A 25,025-nucleotide genomic window follows, 5' to 3' on the forward strand; every position below is an offset into this window, starting at 1 on the left:
ACAAAGTGGATTTATGACAGCGAAATGCATTTTCTTGGACTCCTTCTGAAGGTCATCTGCACGCGCTGGATGATATTACTTGAATGTATATGTTTTACTGTGATCTCTCGTTCGCTGGCTTTGGTCAATTGTTGGAATTTGGAAATCACAGGAGAACCGAGTTGTCTATTTCGCAGTAAACGGCATCTCATCTCAGACTGAAATGGTTTTTGCAGGTGTTGGATTGGGCAGTGGTAAGAAAACAGACCGACTTCCTGCTGAGGGAAACTCAATATAAACACAAAAGGAGATATGTCATCTCATTCTGACGCACAATGACTTGAAAGCACAGACCCAACAATGTGGAGATTTGCATACACCCCGTAACAACGTGCTGACAGGTTTGAATTAGCCCATTTTGCGTCGGTTGAAAACTAGCGAAAGGTTTCGACGTAAACCTAACTTTACATCGACCGGATTTTGCCCAGTTTTAAGGATAGTAATGTCACTTCAATTACAGTCGGTGAAAAATAAACGCAAGTAACAGCAAGTTGGAGAGAAGTCTTAGCGACCTCGGCGGTCCAAGACATTGCTGAGTAATCTTTTGAAATGATATTTTTGACCTGAGGGGGTGTGCTCAGCGTGCGCGTTCTCCTCCCAAAAACCAATCAAGGAGTGGTTTACCTTGCAGATGCTCTCTTTGACAAATGCAGCGCGATTCTACTACACTGAGCACATTGGTTACACGACAAACATTCATTTGCATGAATATAAGAATTATTTCTTCTAACGGGAAGAACGCCAGAAAAGACTTTCTTTGAGGGGGCAATTCTCACAGCATGGTACGACACAACACGTATTAGAGGAATTGCGTGACTGATAACCTCACTGATCGTTTTCTCTGCGCTTTCTAGAGTTTCTGAAACTTTTTTTCTCCCCTGGACGGATGAGATATGTCAAAATATACCGTGACGTGTTTTGGCAAAAACCGCTTTGGGGATTTCTGAGTTCTTAAATGCTTGACACAGTTGTCAATGTTGTAAGGTATCTGTAGAGTTTCTTTTCACCCAGTCACTGAAAATAATGGAACTGAGTTTTGCTACAGTGTTTATGTTTTTTGTTTACGGGATTCATGCATCATCAGGTTATGGAAGGAGTCTGCAACCCTACATGTAAGTAACTTTATATTTTCAGCTCCCGGCAACTAAATCATTGCGAACTTTCTGAGCATATTCTCTGTACATCGCGCCTTTTGATCGTAGTAGTTATTCGTGATATCATACGCCATAACAGCTGCATCACTGTTTACTATCATATATTTAACGTTTGAAAGTAAATGAAATGGAATAAGGGATGGTCGCTTCCCTGATATTTGATACGTTTTTGATCAACAATGCAATTCATACTGCATACAGCGATCTGGTTGTGATCTTTGTACTTTCAAACTCAAGGGAACATAGACATAAGTGAATAGTAGACAAAAATGTGTCCGTCTCCCTAATACTTTTGGGATCACATGTGTATAGCCATTAAGATTTGCTCATCCCAGCATAGATACCTTTCTACCATTAAAATACCATTCATCACCTAGTCACAGGTTCGAAGTTTCTTTTTTCGGAGACCTTACAAGTGTAAAGCCTTACCCATCCAAGAGAAACCATGGGTTTGAGTCAAACACAAATATAGCACTTCAGGCGCACATATTTAATGAGCGCAGCATTCTGCCAAGGGAACTGACTCCTTGTGAAAGTTAAACAAGATAAACAGATACACAGCTCAGCTGAACTTGGCTCAGACCCAGAGGCGATCTTTTTCACTCGATTGACAAGAGGGCGTTTTGGGGAAAGTGTTCTACTTCTATTAACGGTGTCACTACTCTTCTTGAACTATGCAGTATGCCCTACCTGTGATTCCGAAAATTAGTGGAATGTACAGGATTTCACCTTGGTGTTATCACCGAGGTCAAATTTACTCGTGGCACAAAACATTGGTAAGAAAAATAACGTATGCCATGTGGCTAATATTTTGATCATAGTGCACAGAGAGCATGACTGAAATTAAGGAAATTTTTTGAGGTACTGTCCCAAACGATCGGCCTAGATTGTTCCCTCTGGTCATGTATTTAACCCTTGACCTTCTTAGTACAACACGTTATTTTTGTTGTATTACACATATAATATAATATAATATAATATAATAATTATCTGTAGACAGTTTATTGCTTGCAGTAAGCTACCTTTTGGACCAATACGTGGATAATAGCTCGTCTTCTTTCAACTAACAGAAAGCAAACTTCCAGTAAGCGGAGGCTTATCTGGAAAGATGAGAGAGGCAGCCGCTGGTGAACTGGGACTTCTGCGACAAGGTTGAGCGACTTTTGTGCACAGCGTGACGATTCCAGTTCCCATAAATCGTTCTCAGTTCTGCAGACTTACCGTCCACATTCAGACCATCCGTAAGACAACCGGACGCATCTGTGCGCTCCCCAATCAATACCTCATTAATCACCTTGGGTTGTAAGGAGTAATTGTTCTGTAACGCTTACCGTGGACGCAACAGCAGCTGTTCTGTAAAAGCTGTAGTTCGCTAACACAAACTGGACACCCTTTTGGTAGTTTCAAAATATCCTGCAGTGTCAGCATTAAAGTATTTTTGACATTTTCATGACGTCAACCGTACAACGAAGAATATGCTTTGAACTCCTGCCACAAAAGGAGAAAGATGTATGGGTATCCCATCTCTTTATTGGGAGCACAGAATATCAGGTCTAATTACACATATTAAAGTGAATTCATATGATTTCAAATTCATAATTCACTATTGTTCAAATGAGCATCAAGATGCCTTAACCCTCAATTAAAAAGACAAAGTTATTATCATACCACTAATATGTGAAATTCACAGGCTGAGTGTCAGTCTGTGTAATTCTGTATTCTTCGGTAGATTTCATTTTTCAGCTGGAGAAAATTTCCTGTTGTTCTCCTGATGTCACTTTGCATTACATATTTTTTTAAAATGAATATGTGTTGATTAAGGACAATGAGAATATTTTTCTTTAGTTCATGTGCCTGGTTCTGATCTAACAAATCCTGTGTACAGCGTATAATAAAGCAACATGCTGTCCTTAAAAAACAGAGCTCTTATCCCGGCACTCATGTTTGTAGGTAAGCCAAGTATGTCACGAATCATCACCACCTCTCTAATGATAGCCCTATCGTTTTGTCTCTTGCGGATTTGGAACTTTTCCCAGATCACATGTAACACAGAATCCCTAAATGTTCACATTCTTTGCATTGTAATCCGCAGACAGGAGGATCTGAAATGTCTGTTCCGCATCACATAAACACCAGTGGCGTGCATACTGTTTCTGTTGCTTACGTTTCTGTCTTAAAGGCACAGGTCACATTGTCTTCTCAATGTATACATTTGTAATGAAAAGAAAGTTTTTGTTCATTAATGAGATTAACTCATGCAGGCCAAAAACATAACTTTCCCTGTGCTGCCTAGAGTGTTAAAGGAGAAATTTCCTGGAATGGAGTTGCAAATCAATGAGAAGGAAATTAAATGCGTGCAAACAACCTTGAGAAACATTGACTCTACAGCTGAGTAATTCACTTCAAAAAAGAAATTATTGTAAAACTTGAGAAAATCTGTGATTTTTTTGTCTGAAAATATGGCAAATGTTTTATAATAGGAATTGGAGTAACTCTGGACTTGTGTTAGTCAAACATCAATCAATCACAAAACAAGGAAAAAGCCAGCATTTGAAGTCTCCTCAGTCAAGTATGTTCTAACTTTATCCTGTCATCCTTTACTTATATGTCAAGTGTGGCTGAGTGCAGGTGGGATCCTGAAGCCTGTCTCATTTTGAGATCACATATCTAACTAAAAACATCTAATTTTAAGATCATCTCTTAAAAAATAGGGAATTCCCCAGAGATTTTCATAAAGGTCAGGAATAGCAAACCGCATGAGCAACCTGTTTTTTTTTACACAAGCAGATACATTTTATCCACTTGATGGATGTCGGGCTAAACAGTGCCCGAGTGCCTTGGCTATAAATACATTTGTTTATGATATCATGTTTCCAATATTCCTTTTCAAATTTGATCACCATTGTTATTTTTAAGCAAAATCATATTTACCAAGCAGTCATGTATTTTCATTTGATCTTTGTTTTTGTGGATTAATTTAATCTTTTAAGTGCTTTTTGTCTGAAAGCATAAATCTCACATAATCTATACTACTTTTCAGCTCAAGTGTAATTATATTTCACCACAATTATTTGAACATCACTTTAGAGTTGGAGCAGTTAGTCGATGTTGTATACAAATAGCTGTTAAAAATAGTATGGAGAACATGGTTGTCATAAAGACGTGCTTATGAGAAGTACATTGCTTTAAGGGAAGCCCATACAACAGAACATAATGGTAATGGCACATCTCTGTCGCCCCCTGCAGGCCCAATGTGTGTGCGGAGCAGGAGCGGATGCTGGTGGCACAGAGACAGCCCTGTGTCCAGGCCTTCACACGCATGGTCAAAGTGTGGAGGCAGGGCTGCTCAGGCCAGCTGTGGTGCATTGGCTACGAGAGGAGGTGAGTTTCACCCATTGTAAGCTCACCCGGTCACTCACTTATTCACTCACTCACTCACCCACTCACTCTCTCACTCTCTCACTCACTCGCTCACTCATTCACTAACTCTCTCACTCACTCACTCTCTCACTCACTCACTCGCTCGCTCACTCATTCACTAACTCTCTCACTCACTCACTCTCTCACTCACTCACTCGCTCGCTCACTCATTCACTCACTCACTCATTCACTAACTCTCTCACCCGCACACTCACTCACTCTCTCACGCACTCACTCACCCACTCACTCACTCACTCACTGACTCTATTAGTCATTAACCTCTCACCCAGTTATCCACTGAGCCATTCCAATCACTTGCTCACCCACTCATGCTCGCTCACTCACTTGTTCATCCACTCAACCCTCCATCACTCAAACAGACTCTTATCTAATGACTCACACAGTTTTTAAGTCACTGAAACACTGAAGGTGTGGCGAGTTACAACAGCTCTGCTCCTCAAAGTAACATTCAATTAAACGAAAACGCTGCCCCTCCATCCCACGTGGGCTGTATAGTGGCCCAGATGAAGTTTTATTGCTTGTGAAATGATTAGCAGTATAATGTTAATGGTCTGTTGTGTCTCAGGAGTGAAAATATTGTGGTTGAAATCACAGACTGTGTCACTCTGTCTCATTCTGCTCTCTCTCCCACATTTCGACTGGCTCTGGAATAGCCTGGAGCTGTCTGCCTGCCCTGTCCTGAGACAGACTGACTCGATTGGGTCAGGGTCAGGGTCAAATTCTTTTCAGTTCTTGGAGCGAAATGAAAAGCCGTATTAGGAGTCAGATGTCAAAAAATGCCACTCCCTGTTTAACGGATTCCATGGCACGGCACACGATAGCAATGCAAATATTTTGGAAAGTCGCGGGGTCAGCGCTGAATAGGTTGCTGTCAAGGACCATTTTGTCGGGGCAGCAGTGGCGTGGATGCATGGGCGGGGTCGTGTCAGGGAAACCCAATCCTGAGTCCCACGTGAGACGGCAGAGAGAGAGAGAGAGGAGGTATCAGGGACAGGGGGTAGGAAAAGATCCTGCCGTTGAGAGACAGTCATTAAAGTCCTCAGTCGCTTCCAGAATCAAAGGGGAGGTTCAGTCTCCCAGAATGATCACGATACGTGGATCATGACGGGCGATTAGAGCGGACACTTTAATGAGTCACGTGAAAACAGCGTGAGGGATGGAGTTAACACACACTCATCTGCTTGCACACAGACTGCACCCACCCTACGTGTGTGTTCCTGTGCGTCTAAACTATTTTTCTTTCCAAGTGAAAATCCGCTGTTGTCTTCGGATTCTGAAGTTAATGCCATGGTGTGAATTCCCACCCTGTTCCTGAATACAGGAGAAAACAAACAGCTGTTCCCACAGATGCTGTCTGATCAGACCAAAAATCTCTTTATTTTTGGCTTGTGATGCTATTTCCTAACATCAATTTTCTAATAGTGGACACATGTGGTTAAACTGAGGAATCCATGCAGTTTAAAGTTTAGTTGCACATCCAAACCAACATCAGTGAACAAGAAGTATAAATGTTAACATATGGCACTGGTCATCAAGGTGGGAGAGTAATTAACACCCTACCTCTCCTTTATTGTAGCCTTAGAAGTTTTGCCGTATCCCAGCAAGGTCTTCTTTTTTCAAGCCAATCAGGAAGCTTCTTTCAGCCGTCTTTTTTTGTGTTTCTGCTCTGTAATAATGAGAAATGCCCAGGCTCTTCTTGCGGCCTTAAGTGTACAGTGGGGTATTCTCAGTCCTCCAGCAGACACACTGCAGCTGAAAAACCATTAGCAGCATACCTGTGTGGGCGGGGCCACCAGAGAAGCCGCATGAGTGTGTCTGTGATTCCTGGTGCTCTTTGTCTCTGGGGCCTGCTTTCAAAGGCACAGCCTAAGCCTGGCATTCCCCATCGTGTTTAGCACGGCACAAAGCTGGGACTTGCTTTGATGACAGGATAGGCATCAATTAGAGGCTGTAAAAGTGAGCGGTTATCGTGGCATGTAATGACGGTGGAACTGTGCTGGGAAGACTCAAACTACAGGGGAAGCTGAGAGCAGCACTGAGCGCAGGTCTCAGAGAAGTATGCTCCCCTCGTCAGATACAGAGTCCATTAACTCCCAGACATGCGGTAATTCAGGCACCAGCCTGAAAAACGAGCCCCCTGCCTTTAATTTCCAAAGTGCAGCTTCAAAGAGAGGAGGAAATGCAAAGTGCGTTCTCAGTGCGTCTTATGTGTGTGCTGAGCCTCTCCGCAAACAAACTGCATGCCACAGAACGTAGCAGTCTTTCACCTGTCTGCGGCCGAAGGCTTTGTCCAGTGTAGTGTAGTGTGTAAGGAGCAGAGGCTTTGGGGCTTTGAGCAAAGTACTTTACATGAATTGCTTCAGTAAGCTAAAAATGTAAGCCAGAGGGGCCCCTGAGTGGTGCAGTCTGTGAGCCGTTTGTCTCAAGTGCAGGCTAATACAGCCCGGGTTCGTAAGTGGCTATGTTAGTTTACAACAATGAATGAGAGCCCACATCAGCAGAACAAATTGGCTTTGCTTCACCTGGGATAGGGGTGGGTAGGTCAGCCGGGGTGCCCTCATCTCCCTTAGGTTCTGTGCTTCATTATGGGACTTGAATTATGTACAATGCATGCATGCAAGTGTATTAGAGGCATTTGTCCTACTTCAGCACTCCTGCACAAGTGCAGAGGTTGTTGCAGTCAGATGCAAGAAGGTGTAACTGTTGATTCCAAAAGTGCTTGTGTAAAAGAAAGAGGAATCAAAGAATGCAACTATGAAACTGAAAAAATGTACATGAATGCAATGTAATGTATAAAATGTATAAAACGTGAGCTATTAAACTAACCCTAGACAAGGGCATCTACTAAATATATAATACGTCATGTAACAATCATGTATCATTATATTTGTGATAGAGATGATCATTCTTAACACTCAACAAATGTCTCCTTTCTTGTTGCAGGACTGCTTACTACACGGCATATAGGCAGGTCTACAGACAGGAGTACCAAACTGTCTACAGGTGCTGCCCTGGATGGTCACAGCTCAATGGAGAAGCGGGCTGCCTTTATCGTAAGTGTAACAAATCTACGCTACTAACCTTTAAGGGAAAAATGGTCCTAACTGCATCCCAAGGCTATGCTCATAATTGCAGAGGTGGGGCTTGGAGAGCAAATATTGAGTAGAATGTGCCCTGTGGTAGGATGGGGCACGGCGAGAGGTTAAAGTTCAAGAGGTTCTGACTTGTCTGTCCTCATCAATTAGCGTCCAGCTCATGATCATTTTTTTGCTCCCGCATCAGGCCAGGAAAAAAACCTCCAATCTAAAGGAGCAGGCAATCAGATCTGTGTCATTGTGTTTAGAGAGGGGAAGAAGGAGAAGAAAGACACACGGTGGGGAGTCGTGGAGGGCCCCCTTTTCCCTGCTGTTTATTTGGAGAGACGAGAGGGTGCAGTGGAGCTGGGCTGCAGCACACAGCTCCTCTCTCAGTACGGCACGGGCTTCTTCCTGTTACATACTGGCCAATCACAGGCAGCTGGATGTGAACAACCAGGCCCTGGTGTGTGTGTGTGCATGCGTGCGTGTGTGTGTGTGTGTGTGTGTGTGTGTGTGTGTGTGTGTGCGCGCGTGCGTGTGTGTGTGTGTGTGTGGTGGGGGGTGGAGGGGGTGATGGTTGATGGTTGATGGAGCTTAGGCAAAGAGAAGACTCAGGAGACTTCAAGGGAGCTGTGTTTAACTGGAGGTGTTGAGAGTTATTTGTCATTAAATATTCGTTTAGTTGATTGCTGGAGAGTTTCAGTCCTGATCTTTGTGGTGGGAACGTTTGAATGTGGATGACCATGTTCTGTGTTTTGAGCTTTAAATTGATACAAGGAAAGGTTGGAACACTTGCAGCCTTGTAAGAAAAACTTGCTGATGGTGTGAATTTTGAGATTTTACATCTCATCATACTGCAGTGACAGGAAATTTTTTTATCTTGTTTCAGATTATGAGGGCACTGTCTCTGTTACAGGAATACATTGGATGCTGTCACTAACCAGAAAGATTTACACCCTTCAGCAGGCTTTGCATTTGAACCTTTAACTAAACTCCAATATTTCAGAATGCAAGAGAGAGAAACAAAGCTTGAGTTGGTATCAGTAAATATCTGCCTGTCCAAATGGATAACAAGTGAAATAGCAACGTAGACAGAGGAAAATATAGTTCTTTCTCTGTGTTCAGTATCTGGTGGTAAGGCTAGCGGTAAAGCTGACAGTGTTTAACAGATTAACAAACGTTTTGACTCCAGGCGGTGGCTTTGTTCAGTAGGTTGTGGCACGGGTTCCCAGTGTTAGTGTGTAACAGGTTCAGTGCTAAGAGTTCAGGCCTGGGCAGTCAATGGTGTTACAGTTATCCCCTGACCGAGTTTACAGCATTAACACTTTCTGGTGGCTTTAGCTGTGTTTTGTGCATTCTAATAGAGGTATTGCTAAGGTTGTGGGGTCAACATTGCGACCGCATTCTTCAGCTCTTTCAGGTCTGTGGTTATACAGTAAGTCATCCCCTAATAGCGTTTGACCAGTTAATGCTACAGCTGATGACTTCGGTATGTAGCAATACCGGGCTCAGTGACAGTGTTTGATGAGTTAATACTTTGACTGCAGGCTTTGGCCGCATTCAGTGTGCATGGCACAGTTATTCCTGCGGCAGCTTTGAAGTGGTTAACAATCTGAGTGAAGGCTTTGGTTTGTTCTGAATGCTGCGGTCCCCTGACAGAGTTCACGGGGTTAAGACATTGACTGCAGGCTTAAGCTCTGTTGAGGCTGTAGCACTACTGTAATAGTTATCCTTTGAGTCTGTTTGATGGGCTAATGCTACAACCGCACGCTCCGGCCCTGCTTGGTATGAGGGGGTAAAGGTCACCAGCAGCCGCATTTAATCGCTTCACAATTTGACTGCGGGTTTTGGCTGTGTGCATTACACTGTGTTTCTGTACAGGTCTCTAATGACAGTGTTTAATGCGTTAACATTTTGAGTGCAGGTTTTAGCTGTGTGCATTACTCTGTGGTTATGGACTGGTCTTTAATGACAGTGTTTGATAGGTTAACACTGCAGGCTTTTGAAATGTGCAATAGCTGGTGGTGCTGTTTGCTGTGGTAGAGGGCGACTGGAATGTCACTGCATCCAATCACCTGTGGAGCTGTCTGGTGTAAGAGGGCTGATGTACCCTGCAGAGATGAGAGAGACCTTTCTTCTACCCATGAAGCCAGTCACTAGGGTAGGGTTCCACCTTAGTGCTGTAATTCACTTTCTACTGATGTGCTGTTTGTAGGAGCAGGGCTGCTGTCACAGCCAGCAGTGCAGAGTGATCTTCCACTTCATGTGACTGTACGGTCCCAGCACAATTCCTGCTCACTGCCTCCTAAACACCAAATGTATTATTAAAATCATTCGATGCAATGCCTCCGAACACGGCCCTTTATGTTCCTAATCTCTCCTTTGTGACAGTGAAATTCATAGGTTAGTGGAGAGATGTTTGTGTCACATTTGTTTAATGTCTTCTTCTGAGAGATAATCTCATCTCCTGCCCGGATCATAACGCGCTCTGTCCTCCTTTGATGAAGACAGCAAGCTCTGCTGTTGCTGGTATCATGGTGATGGAGCTGTGGGGCTGTGGTGCCCAGAGTTCGTCCAGTCTCTCTCAAAGGGGCTTAGCCCTGCGCCAGTGAAACTGGGCTGGAAGCCTTTGATAGGATTTTACGCCAGCGCAGCCGAGTCACATAGCCCGCATACCTCAGGCAGCACCCCTGACAAAGATCAGCCCCTTCACGCTGCATAAACAACCCTTACACCCCTGTCCCAAACTCCCCACTGCCCTGTTCTCACAGGAAAATGGCTGTGACACTCCCCTTCCACAACCCCCACCCCCAAGCTCTCAGCCCCCCCCCCAGGCTTCTGAGTGTACCACCGGAGCGCAGGTAAGATGCTGGTGCAGAGGCCAGAGACGGTCCCCTGTTTTGGCCTTTCAACAGAGTCTCATTACAGCGGGCCCGGGCGATCCTCAATGCGCTCATTGTCCGGGCGAGAAGATTACGGTATTAAATTATCCGCCGGGGCGAATTATGCGATCCCTCCAAAGCGCCCCTCTCATCTGAGGCATTCGCGCTCCTTTTCTCCAGGTTCCACACTGTAATTTGTTGTGCTTTTTTCCTCCCCCCACCTTCTAGTGTGACAGAGTCCGCTCTCCCGAACAGAAAAGAAAAAAAAAAAAAACACACCCCTTCATCTCTGTAACATAAGATCTGGCAGAGGCTCCGAAGGCGCTAGGCCAATCAGTCCTTTCTCCGAGTCATTGGGCGCAGATAAAGGGAAGCTCAGCGCGCCGCTCACCTCCACCGCGTGCTTCCCTCCGCGGCGCGCTGTCCCGGAGAGCGCCTCATTCAGCGCCGCGCAATCTGCAACCCCCCCCCCGCGGAGCGGCGTGGGGTCTCATCGCAGGCTTCAGAGGGCAGGACGCTGGGGAGGGCAGAAACAGCTCAGGTGAGCCAAGTACTTGTGTGGGCACAGCAAGTCCCCCCTTATGGAAACGTCTTTTCAGAACATGCTCCACGCACTGGAAGAGAGGTGAATGCTGTGAACTGTTTCAGTAAGCCACTAAGGCAAAGTTTAGGGTTAGTTTTAAGTTTTAAGTAACATTGTTAGCCTCAGAGGTATTTACAGACACACAGGGTCTGGTCTCTGTTCTGGGACAGGTTCTGGGGACTCCCTCAGATTGGCCCTCCGAGAAATGGGTTCAGAAGGGTGCGGGAGAGAGGTCCTGGGGTTGAAACGGGAGACTTTGCTGAGACTTTTCCCTGTCTGCAATAAAAGCTGATTGTAAGCTAATTAGGCCCATGACCGGGGCGCTAAGCCTTGCTGATGGGAAAGGCCCTCCTGGTGTACTGGAAGTTTTCTGCGTGCTCGCCTCCCAATCTGGAGACACAGCTGTTAACTCGAAACTGGCACTTCCCCCAGTGTCTGGATCCCTGGCTCCATGGCAGTGATTCAGTGGCCTTTGGTAAACGCTCATAATGTTTCCGGTCCTTCTTATTTTTTTGAGAAAAATAACCTCCCAAGAATTCATGAAAAATTGTCTTCCGCCCTTCTGCTTGTTTCTGTTGCTCAATTCACTTTCTGGTCCCTCTCCAGCCTCCATTTCTCCTCCCCGTCTTTGACTCCTCATTTTTGCGCTCCCCTCTCTGTCCCTTTAGCTGCCATGGTGTGATAAACTGAGAAATTTGCTTTTCTAATTAAACATCCCACTTGACACAGCATAGCTGGGATTCCTTGGCCGGTGCTGGTGTTGTTGCACTGGGAAAAGGCCCCTCTCTCGCATGGTGCTTGATGGCCGCTACAGGCACTTGAGATCGAAGCTGAAAGAGCACAGCCGGAGGGCTGCATGCCAAATGTGTTTTAAAGATGTGGGGGGCTCGTATCACATGCGCTGCCCTTTCTCTTAAAACCCTTCCACTGCACAAGGCTCAATTGAATTTGTAGGAGCAGCAGCCAGCCAGCCAAAGAGTACCGCTGTGCATTCTGTCAGCGTTACACAGCCAAACGCTCACCGCGACCATGCAGCACAATGTGTGTCTTAACCTGTTACTCAGGTGTTACCCGCGATATGAACCCTGGCGTGAGGGTGTGATTTGGAGGCCATGCTTTGGATGTTGTGCTGTGTTTACCGTTTTCCGCAGCAGAAGAGAAAGCTGTTCCAGAGAAATCCCAGAGCAGTAAATTCGGGGGTGATTTAGGGGAGATGGGGTGTCAGTGGCGTGTGTATTGCCAGTCCCCTGATGTCCTGCTGCAGGGAGATTAAAGCCGCTGAGGAGACCCCCCTGTTGGGTAGTGGGGTGACCACCTACCAACCTGGCCCAGGTCCATTCTCAAACCTGTGAAAGCTGGCCAGAGATCTAGAAGCACTGTTGGATGGGTCTGGTCTATTTCAGCCAGATAAACCTACATAAAAGCTGTTACTTTTATATATTGTGAGTGAAAAATGGAGAATTACTTTTTAAAATGTAGTTGGAACTGAGCGAAACTGAACTGAGGAGCATCTTAAGCTTACAACCTTCTGTAAACTATGGCTCTTTTCTCATTTTAGACGTAATGTGTGAAAAACAAAAAGCGTGTGTTTTTTTTTCTCTCCGTTGATGTGTGTCCTGACTGGAACAGGCCCCATCTGTTCTTGCAGTGTACTGTACAGTATATGAAGCCCACAGAACAGGCCCTGTGAGTGAATTTAAGTGCTCCATTCGGGCTAAGGACTCTGTAACCATGCTGAGTGGGACGGCACTTGGCAGAGCGATAGAGCTCAAGGAGACTAACAGCTAGACAGGGTACTTTACATTGAAGGCCTGTGGTCTATTCAAGAGCCCCCTGCATTTGGCAGCCAGACAATGAGCCCCCTACACTGGGACAGGACCCAGGGGTTGGGAACAGCCGGTATTGATCGAAAACAGCAAAGAGGCCTTAACAGCCACTATAGCTAGAGACAATGGTGTCCACCAGCCCGCCGCCCTCGTTAGCCGCTGAATGGTGATTGGGTCATTGTTGGGCCGGGAGGAAATCTCCACTAATGACCCAGAAATGGGAATGGAGGCTTAATGTCAGTTCTTGGGTGGCCCGTGGCTTTGGAGCGCTTCATTGTAGCGCAACAATGGTGCTGTTAACAATGACTGAGGGGACGGAGGCAGGACTGGGATGCGGTGATTTGTCTCGAGGCATCTGCGGTATTTGAAACATTCTGCGTTTGAAGGGTACCTGTCAGATGTGTGAGGGATTAGTCATGCGTGGAAAAACTGAAGGAGGTGCTTGAAAGGTTCTGCCATGAACTGTTCCTGGGAAGCGCTGGAGTAAGGTAGTGGAGGTAAGGAAGGAAATCACTAGCAGGAGGAGGACAGTGGAACATGTGTACGTGTGTGTGTGTGTACGTGTGTGTGTGTGTGTGTGTGTGTGTGTGTGTGTGTGTGTACGTGTGTGTATGTGTACGTGTGTGTATGTGTACGTGTGTGTGTATGTACGTGTGTGTGTGTGCATGCGTGCGTGTGTGTGCATGTGTGTGTGCATGTGTGTGTGTGTGTGTGTGTGTGTGTGTGGGTGTGTATATGCATGTGTGTGTATGTGTGTGTGTGTGTGTGTGTGTGTATATGCATGTGTGTGTGTATGTGTGTGTGCGTGTGTGTGTTTTGTGTGTGTGTGTGTATATGCATGTGTGTGTATATGTGTGTGTGTGCATGCATGTGTGCATGTGTGTGTGTGTGTTTTGTGTGTGTGTGTGTGTGTGTGTATATGCATGTGTGTATGCATGTGTGTGTGTGTGTGTGTGTGTGTGTGTGTGTGTGTGTGTGTGTGTATGTATGCGTGCATATACGTGTCTGTGTTTGAGCTAAAGCCTCTGTCTCTCTGTTTGGAGTTCTGATTATGCAGCATCAATACTAGCTTGCCTTCAGCTCGTTAACACTCTCCCCTTGAGTCTGACTGGCTACCGTTTGCTTGACAGTTCTTTCTCTGACATAAACATTACAACCAGGTGCCGTTTCCCTGCAGGAAGCGTTTGTTTGCCTTCTCCAGGGACTTTTTATGGTCTGCACTTCCTCTATGTCATACATTTTGGGGTGTCATTTATCTTTCTACAAACCATTAATATCACACGGCTACACTTTCGCAGATACTTTTATGTGGTTTAAGTACAATATAATTATAAATTAATACAACGGTTTGGGTTTTTATGATGTCTCCCTTAGCCCACTTGTGTATGTATTGTTAAAACAATCATGAGACAGGAACCATCTGATCTCATGGTCGGTGGATTGTCTCAGATTTCTTCCATGGGAACCCGTTTGATTTCACACATTCCCTTACAAAGTAAAACACGATTGGCTTCATTTAAATGCTGTTCCTGCTACCACTCATTTACCCCCCCCCAGCCCCACACTCACAAAAAAAAAGAAAAGAGTTGAATTCTGTGCTCAAGTGGTGTGAATTACCACAAATCCTCTCCTTCTGTCCTCCCTGCAGAATGAAGGTGATCATTAAGGCTAGCACGAACACAGGCCCTAAACACTGTTTCCTAAACATATGTTTTCATGTTTGAAGCCCAGAGAGGCTGAACTTGTGTCACCTGCTGAGCCAACGCCGGGTCGGGGAGAAAGGCCGGGGGGTGACTTGCTGACCTTCTCCCTCAGTGTGAGCGTGCTAATCCCCTCTGACAAGCTTTCCTTTGTGGCAGAGCTGGACAATCAGAGAGACAGCTGGGAGTAAGACTTACTCCATTTGGTCTGGGGGCCACGGTTAGTTAGGGAACCGTCTCGGGGGAGATTACCGGGTGTCAGGGATTGGCCGCGTCCTGGATCTCAATTTCTCCTGCCGCTGATGAGGCTGTCGGCGAAGCCTTTGCACTCTCTGCTGCCCTGTGGCTTTACTGGAGAAATCCTGAGCGATAAGATGAATGTTACTCCTGGTTTATTGAGATGCACTTTTTTGTTTTAACAAGGAACACTGACACTAGGGTCAGAGCTCTCTAGCGGGCGTGGGACAGTGGTTCCCCAGCGACAGAACCATTTAAATTCAGGCCTTGAATCCAGGAAGCTGCAAAACCGGCTCCATAAAGACAGAGCCAGTCTTACGCCTCCATGTTTATTTCATTTCACATCTGCACAATGCGTAGGGTCCAGATGAAATCTGTCTGGGTCTTCAGCCAGTCTTTAAAAACCATTAATCTAGGGAACTCCATTCAAATGGTGCACCACACTTCCTTTACTCATATTGACATTATTAGTAGCACATTAGAATGAGGTGGGGGGTTTGGAAGGTTTTTTTTCCCCCTTGGTGCACTACCAACACATTCAGCTAACCTTTCAACACAGACTTAATGCAACATAATCCGTTATAATAACATCGCGTGAAAATAATACACAGCCATTTCCCATTGTGTTGAACTCCGAGCAACCTTTGCACATCCCTTCCATAACCCTGCAGCAGGACTTTCAGCGAGAAACAGTGGAAGTAACTGTACAGTAGTAATCAGTGGGAAGCTGTTATCAACAGGTCATTTCCTGGAGAGATAAACCCATTAGCTGACATGGTGTTGCATGGAAGTGGTCACAGGCGGATGGTGTGGGGGTGGGGGGTGGGGTGGTGTGTGTGTGTGTGTGTGGGGGGGGGGGGGGGGCTGTTTGTCCAGAGAGGTCCGTGCAATCGGCATGGATGTGCCAAGCACTGGCCAGGTGTCAGGGGAGAGGGCCAGCCAGTTGTCGGGGGTGTTTAGACTGCCTGTCTTAGTTAATGCCTGACACTGTAGGGAACTCACAGCCTGTTGAAAGACAAGGCTGTAATGATCCCATTGTCCATGCCCCCCCGACCCCCACAGTCAGACCGTTCATGTCCGTTTGCTGTTTCTGGCTGACCCCCCCCTTGTAAACGATCTTTTGTGACTTAGACCAAAGGCACCGCGCCAAATAAATGAAACAAAACAACACCCCCACCCGCCCCCGACCTCCGCGCCAAAATATTCGTTTGGAGAATTAAGCGGTTTTATCATTGATTCTACAGCTGCCAAGAGTCCCTCCTTGCCTCTCCCATCATGGGTATTATCAGACTGAATTGGTATTTGACCAAATTTGGACGTGTTGATTCTAAGCTACTTACAGAGATCGCAGTCGGAAAAAAATGCTCAGTATTTAATGCGAGGTGGAGCTCTTCAGATGTGACGGCCGGCTTGTCTGCTGTGGAATGCCACGATGACAGACCTGAATTTTAAGTGCGGCGGCAACACCCAGGGATCTCTGTCTTACCCAGGCAGTCGTGTGTTTGAAAGAGCCATCGAAACCCTCCTCTCCCACACCCTGTTGCCGATACTCGCCTTTGCTTATGGGTGTAGAGGAGTCGAGATGATGGTTTAAAAACGGTGGATTACTGAGTGATCGTCAAGGCCACAGCTCCTCCATTTGGCTCTCCCGCCTGCAGGAATCCTCTGTGAGACTTTGCTCGCTTTACTGTGGGGCTAGAGAGGACAGCAATGTGCGCACCAGTATATTCTTCCCCTGCAAATCAGGACATTTTGTTTGCATTGTATTGGCAGGTGCATTCACTTTTTCTTTCCCCTGTCATTCCTTTACCTCATACAGCACCCATTCGTCTTCCTTTGTGTAACTCCCATTCCAATGGCATGTACAAGACACGGTCAACGGCATGGTGTGCATTGGAACAAGGGCTTGATTTATGAGTTGATTATATCCTTCCTCCCACCTTTTCCAGCTCCTATTTAAGCTACATTCTCGATCACTCTTTCGCCGAACGAGCCCACGCAGTTCTGAGAACGGGAAAGGGAGAGAGGGAGCCGAGAGGCAAAGAAAGGAGCGAGATAAGAACGCAGGACTGAATTTTTTCTCCGTTAATTTTGTTGGCACGGTCCGCTGAGAGGCTTTCGAGTGTCACTGTGCAGTGAAAAGGCAGTCCCTGCACTCCTCCGTGGAGTAAATACCTTCAGGGACGGTGTGTGTGTGCTGCTCCGAAAGGGACGGTGTGTGTGTGTGCTGCTCCGAAACTCTGTGACACTCAGAGACGCGTTTGCGGCCTTCGCTGTCAGTCTCTCACACTTTTTCTCCGTGCGCTCTTCAGAGCTGGCTGTGCTTAATGGCGTGCGGGAGATTTTGGCCCGTTTCCTTGTGTCTTCTCCCCTTTTCTGGCATGGCAGAGACACTGTAATAACAGAGGAGTGTGGTGTGATGCTATGAGAGTCTATGGAGTGTGCTCTGTGTGAGTACCTCTGTGGGGTTTCCTCTGTTTAGAATACCAAGACTTACATGTGTTTATTTTACAGAGTTCTACCCTCTCGCACTGTAAAAAATATCCTTACATGCCTTGGTGAATGTTAACAAGATAAGTCACTCTGTTTAGCTTTTATCTGGTTATAAATCCCAATCTTGTCTCCTTACCTGCATCATGTTATTTTTAAAGGAAATTGTAAGTGAGAGGATTAAAATATATGCTTTAGTAAAGAATTTCCAACCCATATTTTGTGCTTCTGTTTGGATTTTCAGCTGAATTCAGTGTATTTTTTCTGGTTTCATGACCATTGTAATATGCCCTTAGCCATAAATGGTCAATGTGCATGCATCCAACTTCACAGTGAATGATGAACTTTGACTCTTCAGCTGACATTTTCACTACTAACTTAGACTTCCAAAATGATGGCTTTACAGACTTCAAAATATGTGTGCATGAAAACCACAGGTATTTTGTGATCCTCATCTGGAGCAGACATTATAGAGCTGACATTATCGTATGCCGAAACGCTTTTAACCTGGGTGCTGAACAGGAAAAAACAGCGAGTAAATCAGTGTGTTAACAGAGAACCGGGTGGATTCCTTTGTCTTGAAAGGAGACGTGGTGGAAAAACAGTGCAACAAATCACAGCTGATTTACTTCTCCTGTGCATGGTGAGAAGCAAGAATGGAGCGCTGCATCACGTGTGTGTGTGTGTGTATGCCTGTGTGTGTGTGTTTGTGTGTGTGTGTGTGTGTGTGTGTGTGTGTGTGTGGTGTGTGTGTGTGTGTGTGTGTGTGTGTGTGTGCATGTGCGTGGTGTGTGTGTGTTTGTGAGTGTGTGTTTGTGAGCGTTTGTGTATGCACATGTGTGAGTGTGTGTGTGTGTGTGTGTGTGTGGTGTGTGTTTGTGCCTGTGTGTGTGTGTGTGTATGTTTGTGTGTGTGTGTATGCATGTGCCTATGTGTGGGTGTTTGTGTGTGTGTGTGTGTGTGTGTGTGTGTGTGTGTGTGTGTGTGTGTTTGTGCCTGTGTGTGTGTGTGTGTGTGTGTGTATATGCGTGTGTGTGTGTGTGTGTTTGTGCCTGTGTGTGTGTGTGTGTGTATATGCGTGTGTGTGTGCGTGGTGTGTATGTGTACGTGTGTGTATGTGTACGTGTGTGTGTGTGTGTGTACGTGTGTGTATGTGTATATGTGTGTATGTGTACGTGTGTGTGTGTGTGTACGTGTGTGTGTGTGTGCGTGGTGTGTGTGTGTGTGTTTGTGTGTGTGTGCGTGCGTGTGCGTGGTGTGTGTGTGTGTGTGTGTGTGTGTGTGTGTGTGTGTGTGTGTGTGTGTGTCCGTGTGTGTGGTGTGTGTGTGTGTGTGTGTGTGTACATGTGTGTATGTGTACGTGTGTGTATGTGTACGTGTGTGTGGTGTGTGTGTGTGTGTGTGTACATGTGTGTGTATGTGTACGTGTGTGTATGTACATGTGTGTGTATGTGTACATGTGTGTGTATGTGTACGTGTGTGTGGTGTGGTGTGTGTGTGTGTGTGTGTGTACATGTGTGTGTATGTGTACGTGTGTGTATGTACATGTGTGTGTATGTGTACATGTGTGTGTATGTGTACGTGTGTGTGTACGTGTGTGTATCTGCATGTGTGTCAGTGTAGGGTGCAGTCTCTCTGTGTGTTATCCACACTGCATCCTCTCCACAGCCAGCAGTGTGTTTGTTTTAGGAGATCAGGGGACTGCTAGGACTGTAAAAAATAGAGATTAGATTATCCCACTGTCAGCAACTTGTCTCCTGAGCGGTATAAATTAACATGGTGTGTCCCGTTAAAGAATGTCGAATTAGGCAGTCTCGAATGACCTTTCCTGTTTGATTTCTTTTCAGCCTTTTCATTTTGAGGGGAATTTGTGTCTGTAATTGCAGTGTTTAGGTTTATAAATCAATTTACAAGCTGCAGCTTTCATTCCTGACCCGTGTTTTCAGTCTTTGCTTTTGATTGATTGCGCTTCCATTTAATTTTAAAATAAGAAGCTCAGGCAGCTGCAGATGAACTTGTGCAGTTTTTTCTCTCTCTTGGCAAAGTGCCTGGAAAGAACACTAAAGATTTAATCTGAATGGAGCATACCTGTTTGCCCTTTAAGAATGTAGTCTTTTCATTTTTTTCTGTGTCCCCTTTCTGCTTATTGCAAAATGTGTAATTTGTTTTTCCTTGAACAAAGAACAAGAACAATATTAAAGATTGAAATATGTTTGCAGCTGCTGACGTGTGGCTAGCTTGCCGTGTGTGGAGGCCTGACTCTCCCTCTTCTTCTCTCTTTCTCTCTCTGCCTTGATCTCTCTTTTTATTGCTCAATAGTCACTTTTATGTTTTGATCTGGGTTTTTATTTTAAAAAGGAACAAGAAGAGGGAAGGGGAAAGCAATATGGCCGTGTATTTTTTTTTCCTCATTTGATTTACTGATGTAATAGAGACGATCTAAAGGGTAACACACTTCTCTCTCTCTGTCCCTCTCTTTCGCTCCCTCTCTCTCGTTTCTCTTTCTCCCCCCACCTCTTTACCTCTCTCTGTCTGCCCCACTTTCTGCCCCCCCCCCCCCCCCCCCCCCACTTCCTGCAAACCCCCTCCCCCCGGTCTCTGCTTCCCAGCTGTCTGCAGCACTGGCGTGTGCTTCAACGGTGGCCAGTGTCAGGAGGGATCCTCCCAGCTCTGCGACTGTCCTGCCGGCTTTAACGGGCCCCGGTGCCAGTATGGTGAGTATGGAAATCCACACACGCATCCGATCACACCCAGGGCTCCTTCTCCTTGGGGATCACTGACATGCCGTTGAAACGCCTTCCTGTGCACAGGTCACCTCCCCCCCCCCCCCCCGCCGCTTGGGGTCAGGCTCTCATTTCACCGTGTGTTTGGACCCATAGCTCCTCAGAACTCTGTGTGTCTGCCATTGTCGTTGGTCCTGTCTGCGTTGTTTACTGTGGTGATAGCGTACCCCCTCCAGTGAGGTTTGTGCTTCCTTCCCCGTGGTTACTGCCGGTGTCTGGTGTGGATCAGCAGTGTCAGCACACTGACCCCCTTTCTCCAGGGATGAGAGTATTCGCAGAAATCGTTTTGCCCCTGATGGAGGGCAGGTGTGTGCACTGCGATGCAGCTTGGCGGCGCTGGCGTGATTATGCGGCTGAATTTTGTAATTGTTTGAAAGGGCTGGCGGGCCTCCGGGCGCAGCACAGCGATGAGAGCAGCATCCGTGGGTCCTGCTGAGCCAGGCACAGGAGGGGCTGACGGCGGTAACTGGTCGGCTGTTGTTTCAGAGGATTACCTCTCCCCTCTGGGTTCCTGCACCGGGACTGGAATGTTTTTTCTGATAACATCAACTCTTTCTCTCTGCTGACAACCTGACACTTCCAGACCCTGACATCACGCCAGTCCCCTCCTCTCCCCTCCTTTTCCTCAGAGTCCCACAGATGCCGTGTTAACTCTGATTACAGGCGGCTGGTGGTGACAGAAACAGACCACCTTTCCTATCTGGCATGCTGTGGTGATGTGGGTAGTCTGTTGCATCAAAGTGAAAATTAAATCATTTTGTACAATGTCCAAGTTTGCTTAGGTTTGTGCACATCTGACTGAATCTTTACAGATGATTTAAAACTATAATTTTACTGCCCTTTTGTCAATCTGTCTGCAGTGTGTCTTATGAAAAAAAATCCTTCATTCCATAGTAATTGTGGGTTCTCTTTCACCTGTAAATTGATCCTGACCAGTAGAGAGCTAGTGATGCTATCTCTTGAAAAGTCAAGTGAGTTCGAACGGCCTGTTCCTTTTTGGGGTGGAGACCTGGGTGTCCAAATGGCAGAATATCACTGTGGACACATGGGCTCCTCCAAGTTCAAAGGTGATTCATTGAACTTAAGAACAATGGGGCCCTGTCTCCAGCTGTCTGAGTTGTCCCAGGATGGGTCTTTAGGTCTTGTCAACAGCGAGCAGCTCACAACCCCTCCTGCCATCAGAGCTGCATGCTCTCACAGATTTTGAAACATCATTATTCTGCCCTGATCTCATGGTTCATTACTGGTATAACAATAGCAATTATTAATGAGGACTGTGCTCACACAATGATCTTTGTATCTATGGCTATAGCTGTTAGATGTCAGTCCTGCTAAAACTGGACTCCCTCTGTAGACAAATTCCTCATGTGCTGGAATCAAAAGTGAAACTGGCTCAGACAATCCACAGGCTGTACTCACAGATGCTCATCCACACAGACACAGAGACACACACGCGCACACACACACACAAACGCACACACACACAAACAGACTTGCACATGAACATACACACGAGTACATGCACACACGCACGCACGCACACACACACACACTGTCACCGGTGGTTGTAGAGGTCCCTGGGCATGGTGGAATGCTGGGTAGTGGGCTTGGGAAGACCACTTCCTGTGGTGGTCTGCCCAAAGTGTCACAGCAGGGCTGTTCTAGTGCAGAGACGGGGTGGGGGGTGGGGGGGGGGCATAACACACCAGTGTTCCCCTTGGATCAGGGCCTCACAAGCAGCTCACACTCTTACCACTGACTGCAAGGTGAGATGGAACAATTGCCCCTTACGATACTGCTGACCAGAAGGAGGATCCGGTCTGGATTGGAGCGGTCACCAACCATGTCCCTGCAGAAAACTGCGAATTGCGTTTGATTAGATAGAGTGCCTCTGATAAATGGTACCCCCGGTGAGACGTGCGTGCGTGCCCACTTTGGGCCGCTCATTACAGGGAGACAGAGCCCTTGACTCTGACGCCACTGAGGAGTTTGAGCGGTGAGAACGCATACCTCAGTGACAGAGCGATCTATTAGGAAGACGGAGGGCCAGGGCTGAGAGAGCGCCACGCCCCGGGCCCCAGCCTCCATCTGCAGGGTAATTGACCTGACACAGGCAGGCCCCTGGAACACTCCACGTGAAAATAATAGCAGCGTTTAAAAAAATCAACGGCCATCAGTCAATCCCGCGGCTCCTGTGTTTTTCCACAAACCAGGTCTGACAGGGACCGCTTGTTTTCTGCCGGGCCGATCTCACGGCCGCTGGGCTTCCTCTCACTGGTGGCGTATTCCCACACTCTGTGGGAGAGTTTCCACCACGAAGATACTGATGGATGCGGCAGGATGTCTGCGGCACTCGACACCTCAGCGGGGAAGAGGATGAGGAATGGCACTGTGGAAGCACAGGGTGGCGGTTGGGGGGGGCGGTTCAGACTGGGGGCACCGTGGAAGAATGCGAGGCTCCATGCACTGACGGTGTAAAAGAATGGGAAAGCAGTGCAGAGCAGAGGATTGTGGGACTGTGGAGGACTTCCTCTCGCCAGTGCACCTGAGTACTGGGAATAGGTAGGGGATGAAGTGACAGAGTTGGAGGCAGTAAGGGGGGGAAGGGAATACCCACCAGCTCTGATTCTTGGATGGTAGCACAAGTGTGAAATAATGGACAAGATGCACAAAGTGTGACAGATTCAATCATGAAGTAACACAGACCCTCTGTCATTCTGTGGTGCGCGTATGGATACATACCTCTCTCATTAAGTAAGAAAATAAACGGAGCTGTTGGATAGGGGAAAATATGGCTTTATGTGATATACAAAGGAAATGAATTACCAAGGCCTTTCGACTCTGTGTCAGTCTGTTTGGGTTAAGGCCTCTCCACGTGTTAAAGCAAACCAGCAGTATTTGGGCATTTCCCTCACAGCAATTCCAGTGTCCCACCCCCATCCCCCAACCCCCTGTCTAGATTGCTCATCTCAGTGCCCTGTCTCTATTAGACTCCAACCTTTCCCTTATTCTCCTTGGGAATTGGGAGTTCAGTGCAGTCACAGGTAGAATAGCTAGATGTGATTTGCTCCTGTGTGGCTAAGTTGCTTGTGTTGAGAGCAAGCTGTGCTGTACAGCATGGTTTTGAACCCAGTTGTGTTATCAGCCAATGAAGACCAGGATCCCACAGTTGCAGAAAACGTTGGCTTTGTTCTGTCAGTGAAAGGGTGTCACCACTCTCAGGTGTTTCGTGAAGCGTTTATGACTTTCTTGGATGGTCAGCGGGGCAGCACCTATCCTCCACTGAGCGGCGCTTGTGGTGTGAAAAGCAAGTGTATCTGAAGCTTCCATTCACCTTACTTTGGTAGTGCTGTACAAGTGCAGAGGTTATCGTGGTGAGGCGAGCCTAGTTTACAATTGGCGCTTTCAAAATAGGGTTGCATAAAGGGGAAAAAGCATGAAAAGGTTAACTGAGCATGTATACAGTGGCAGGTAGATGATCTTATGATAGCCACCGGATGCCCTGATGAATGTGGGACATTCATTGTGATTCGTTGACTCCATGAAGGGGTTAATTCTGCACAAGGATTGTCCTTAGGACTTAGTTTGGTAGTCCTCTGTGCTGTGGCACCTTTCAGGGGCGGTCAGGGTGGAAGGAAAGGGCAGGGGGACTAACAGATTACTGCAAAAACCTTTTGGAAAGGAATTCACCAGCAAATCAAATGCATTTCCCTGTTTTATTGCTTACCATATGTCTTTATTAACTTACTTAGCTCATGCTTCTGTACAGCTGGATACAGAAATCAGGCCAAGTGCCCTGTTTGAGAGTTCAGTGACAGTACCTCACTTCGGAATCAAACCCGCAACCACGCTGTTTCCAAGACCAGTTCCTCATCTGCTACACCACATCACTGCCCCGATAAAATACGAAAGCCCGCTTTTTCTCTCTTTGCTTGCTTTTAAGAGCCATTTTACAGTGAAGTGGAAAGAAAGATGTATTGCTCATGCAGATCAGCTACAATTTATGGAAAACAACTGCCACAGTGATGTGGGGTTTCTTCCTGTGCTCAGCACCGCTCCTGACCTCAGCGCTTGTGTGGTCACCATGCCACGATGGCTGCAACGTTCACTGACATTTACGGGGGCAATGATCTCGTCACACTGCATTCAGGGCCACAGGATATTCTGGAACTTTGCTGATCACTATGGATACAGGGGGCATGTGCCAGGATGTGAGACCCTTCCAGGCTGAGCTTTGAGATGATTGAGATTCCCTGTGGAGTAGTGGAAGGCGACTCCTATCGTCCCCGCAGGTCTCATTCACCGCCATGGGCAGGTCTGGGTGCCGGAGGGTGTGAGGTCCGTGTCGTTAGCCAATGTTAGCAAACGACTACCTCTCCTTTGTTTGTCTTGCGTTCTAATTTTACCCCGGGATACGCCCGATGCCTTGCACTGTAATTTCTCCCCGGAGCTGCCCAGGATCCTTCTGGCAGAGGCTGAATGAGAGAGTCTGTTCTCAGGGCTTCTGAGGGGCCTGCGTCTCCGATTCGTGTCGCTCTAAACTGGCTCCAGCTGGACGGACTCAGCTGGGTGCTTTGATGGGGATTTTGTGTGCTGCCGCTGGTAAGGTGGTGTGCGGCAGGTAGAAACCCTCTCTTGTGTGAAGATGATGGTGAATAGGATGAAGACGAAGGCTCTCCACCACTTCGGCCGGTCCTCAGCAAAATTCTGTCCCCTTACTATTCCCAGTATCAGACTCACAGCTGTTTCAAGACATAACATAACATGATCATAATTGAAGATTAACTGTAAGGCTGCTGAAAGGCTGCATTGG

The 25,025-nt window shown here is 46.7% G+C and overlaps 1 protein-coding gene across 1 annotated transcript in view; it reads left to right on the plus strand.

Moving 5' to 3' along the window:
- Positions 1–1,090: 1,090 nt before the first annotated feature.
- megf6a (multiple EGF-like-domains 6a) overlaps positions 1,091–25,025 on the plus strand; it is a 114,789-nt gene continuing 90,854 nt past the window's right edge. Inside the window, exons 1-3 of the mRNA XM_036533253.1 lie at positions 1,091–1,151; positions 4,440–4,574; positions 7,578–7,687. Of these exons, the coding sequence (XP_036389146.1) occupies positions 1,150–1,151; positions 4,440–4,574; positions 7,578–7,687 (247 nt within the window). The 5' untranslated portion in view covers positions 1,091–1,149. The remainder of the gene's footprint in view (positions 1,152–4,439; positions 4,575–7,577; positions 7,688–25,025) is intronic.

The sequence above is a fragment of the Megalops cyprinoides genome, chromosome 7 (genome assembly GCF_013368585.1).
Source record: "Megalops cyprinoides isolate fMegCyp1 chromosome 7, fMegCyp1.pri, whole genome shotgun sequence".
Taxonomy (NCBI): Eukaryota; Metazoa; Chordata; class Actinopteri; order Elopiformes; family Megalopidae; genus Megalops; species Megalops cyprinoides.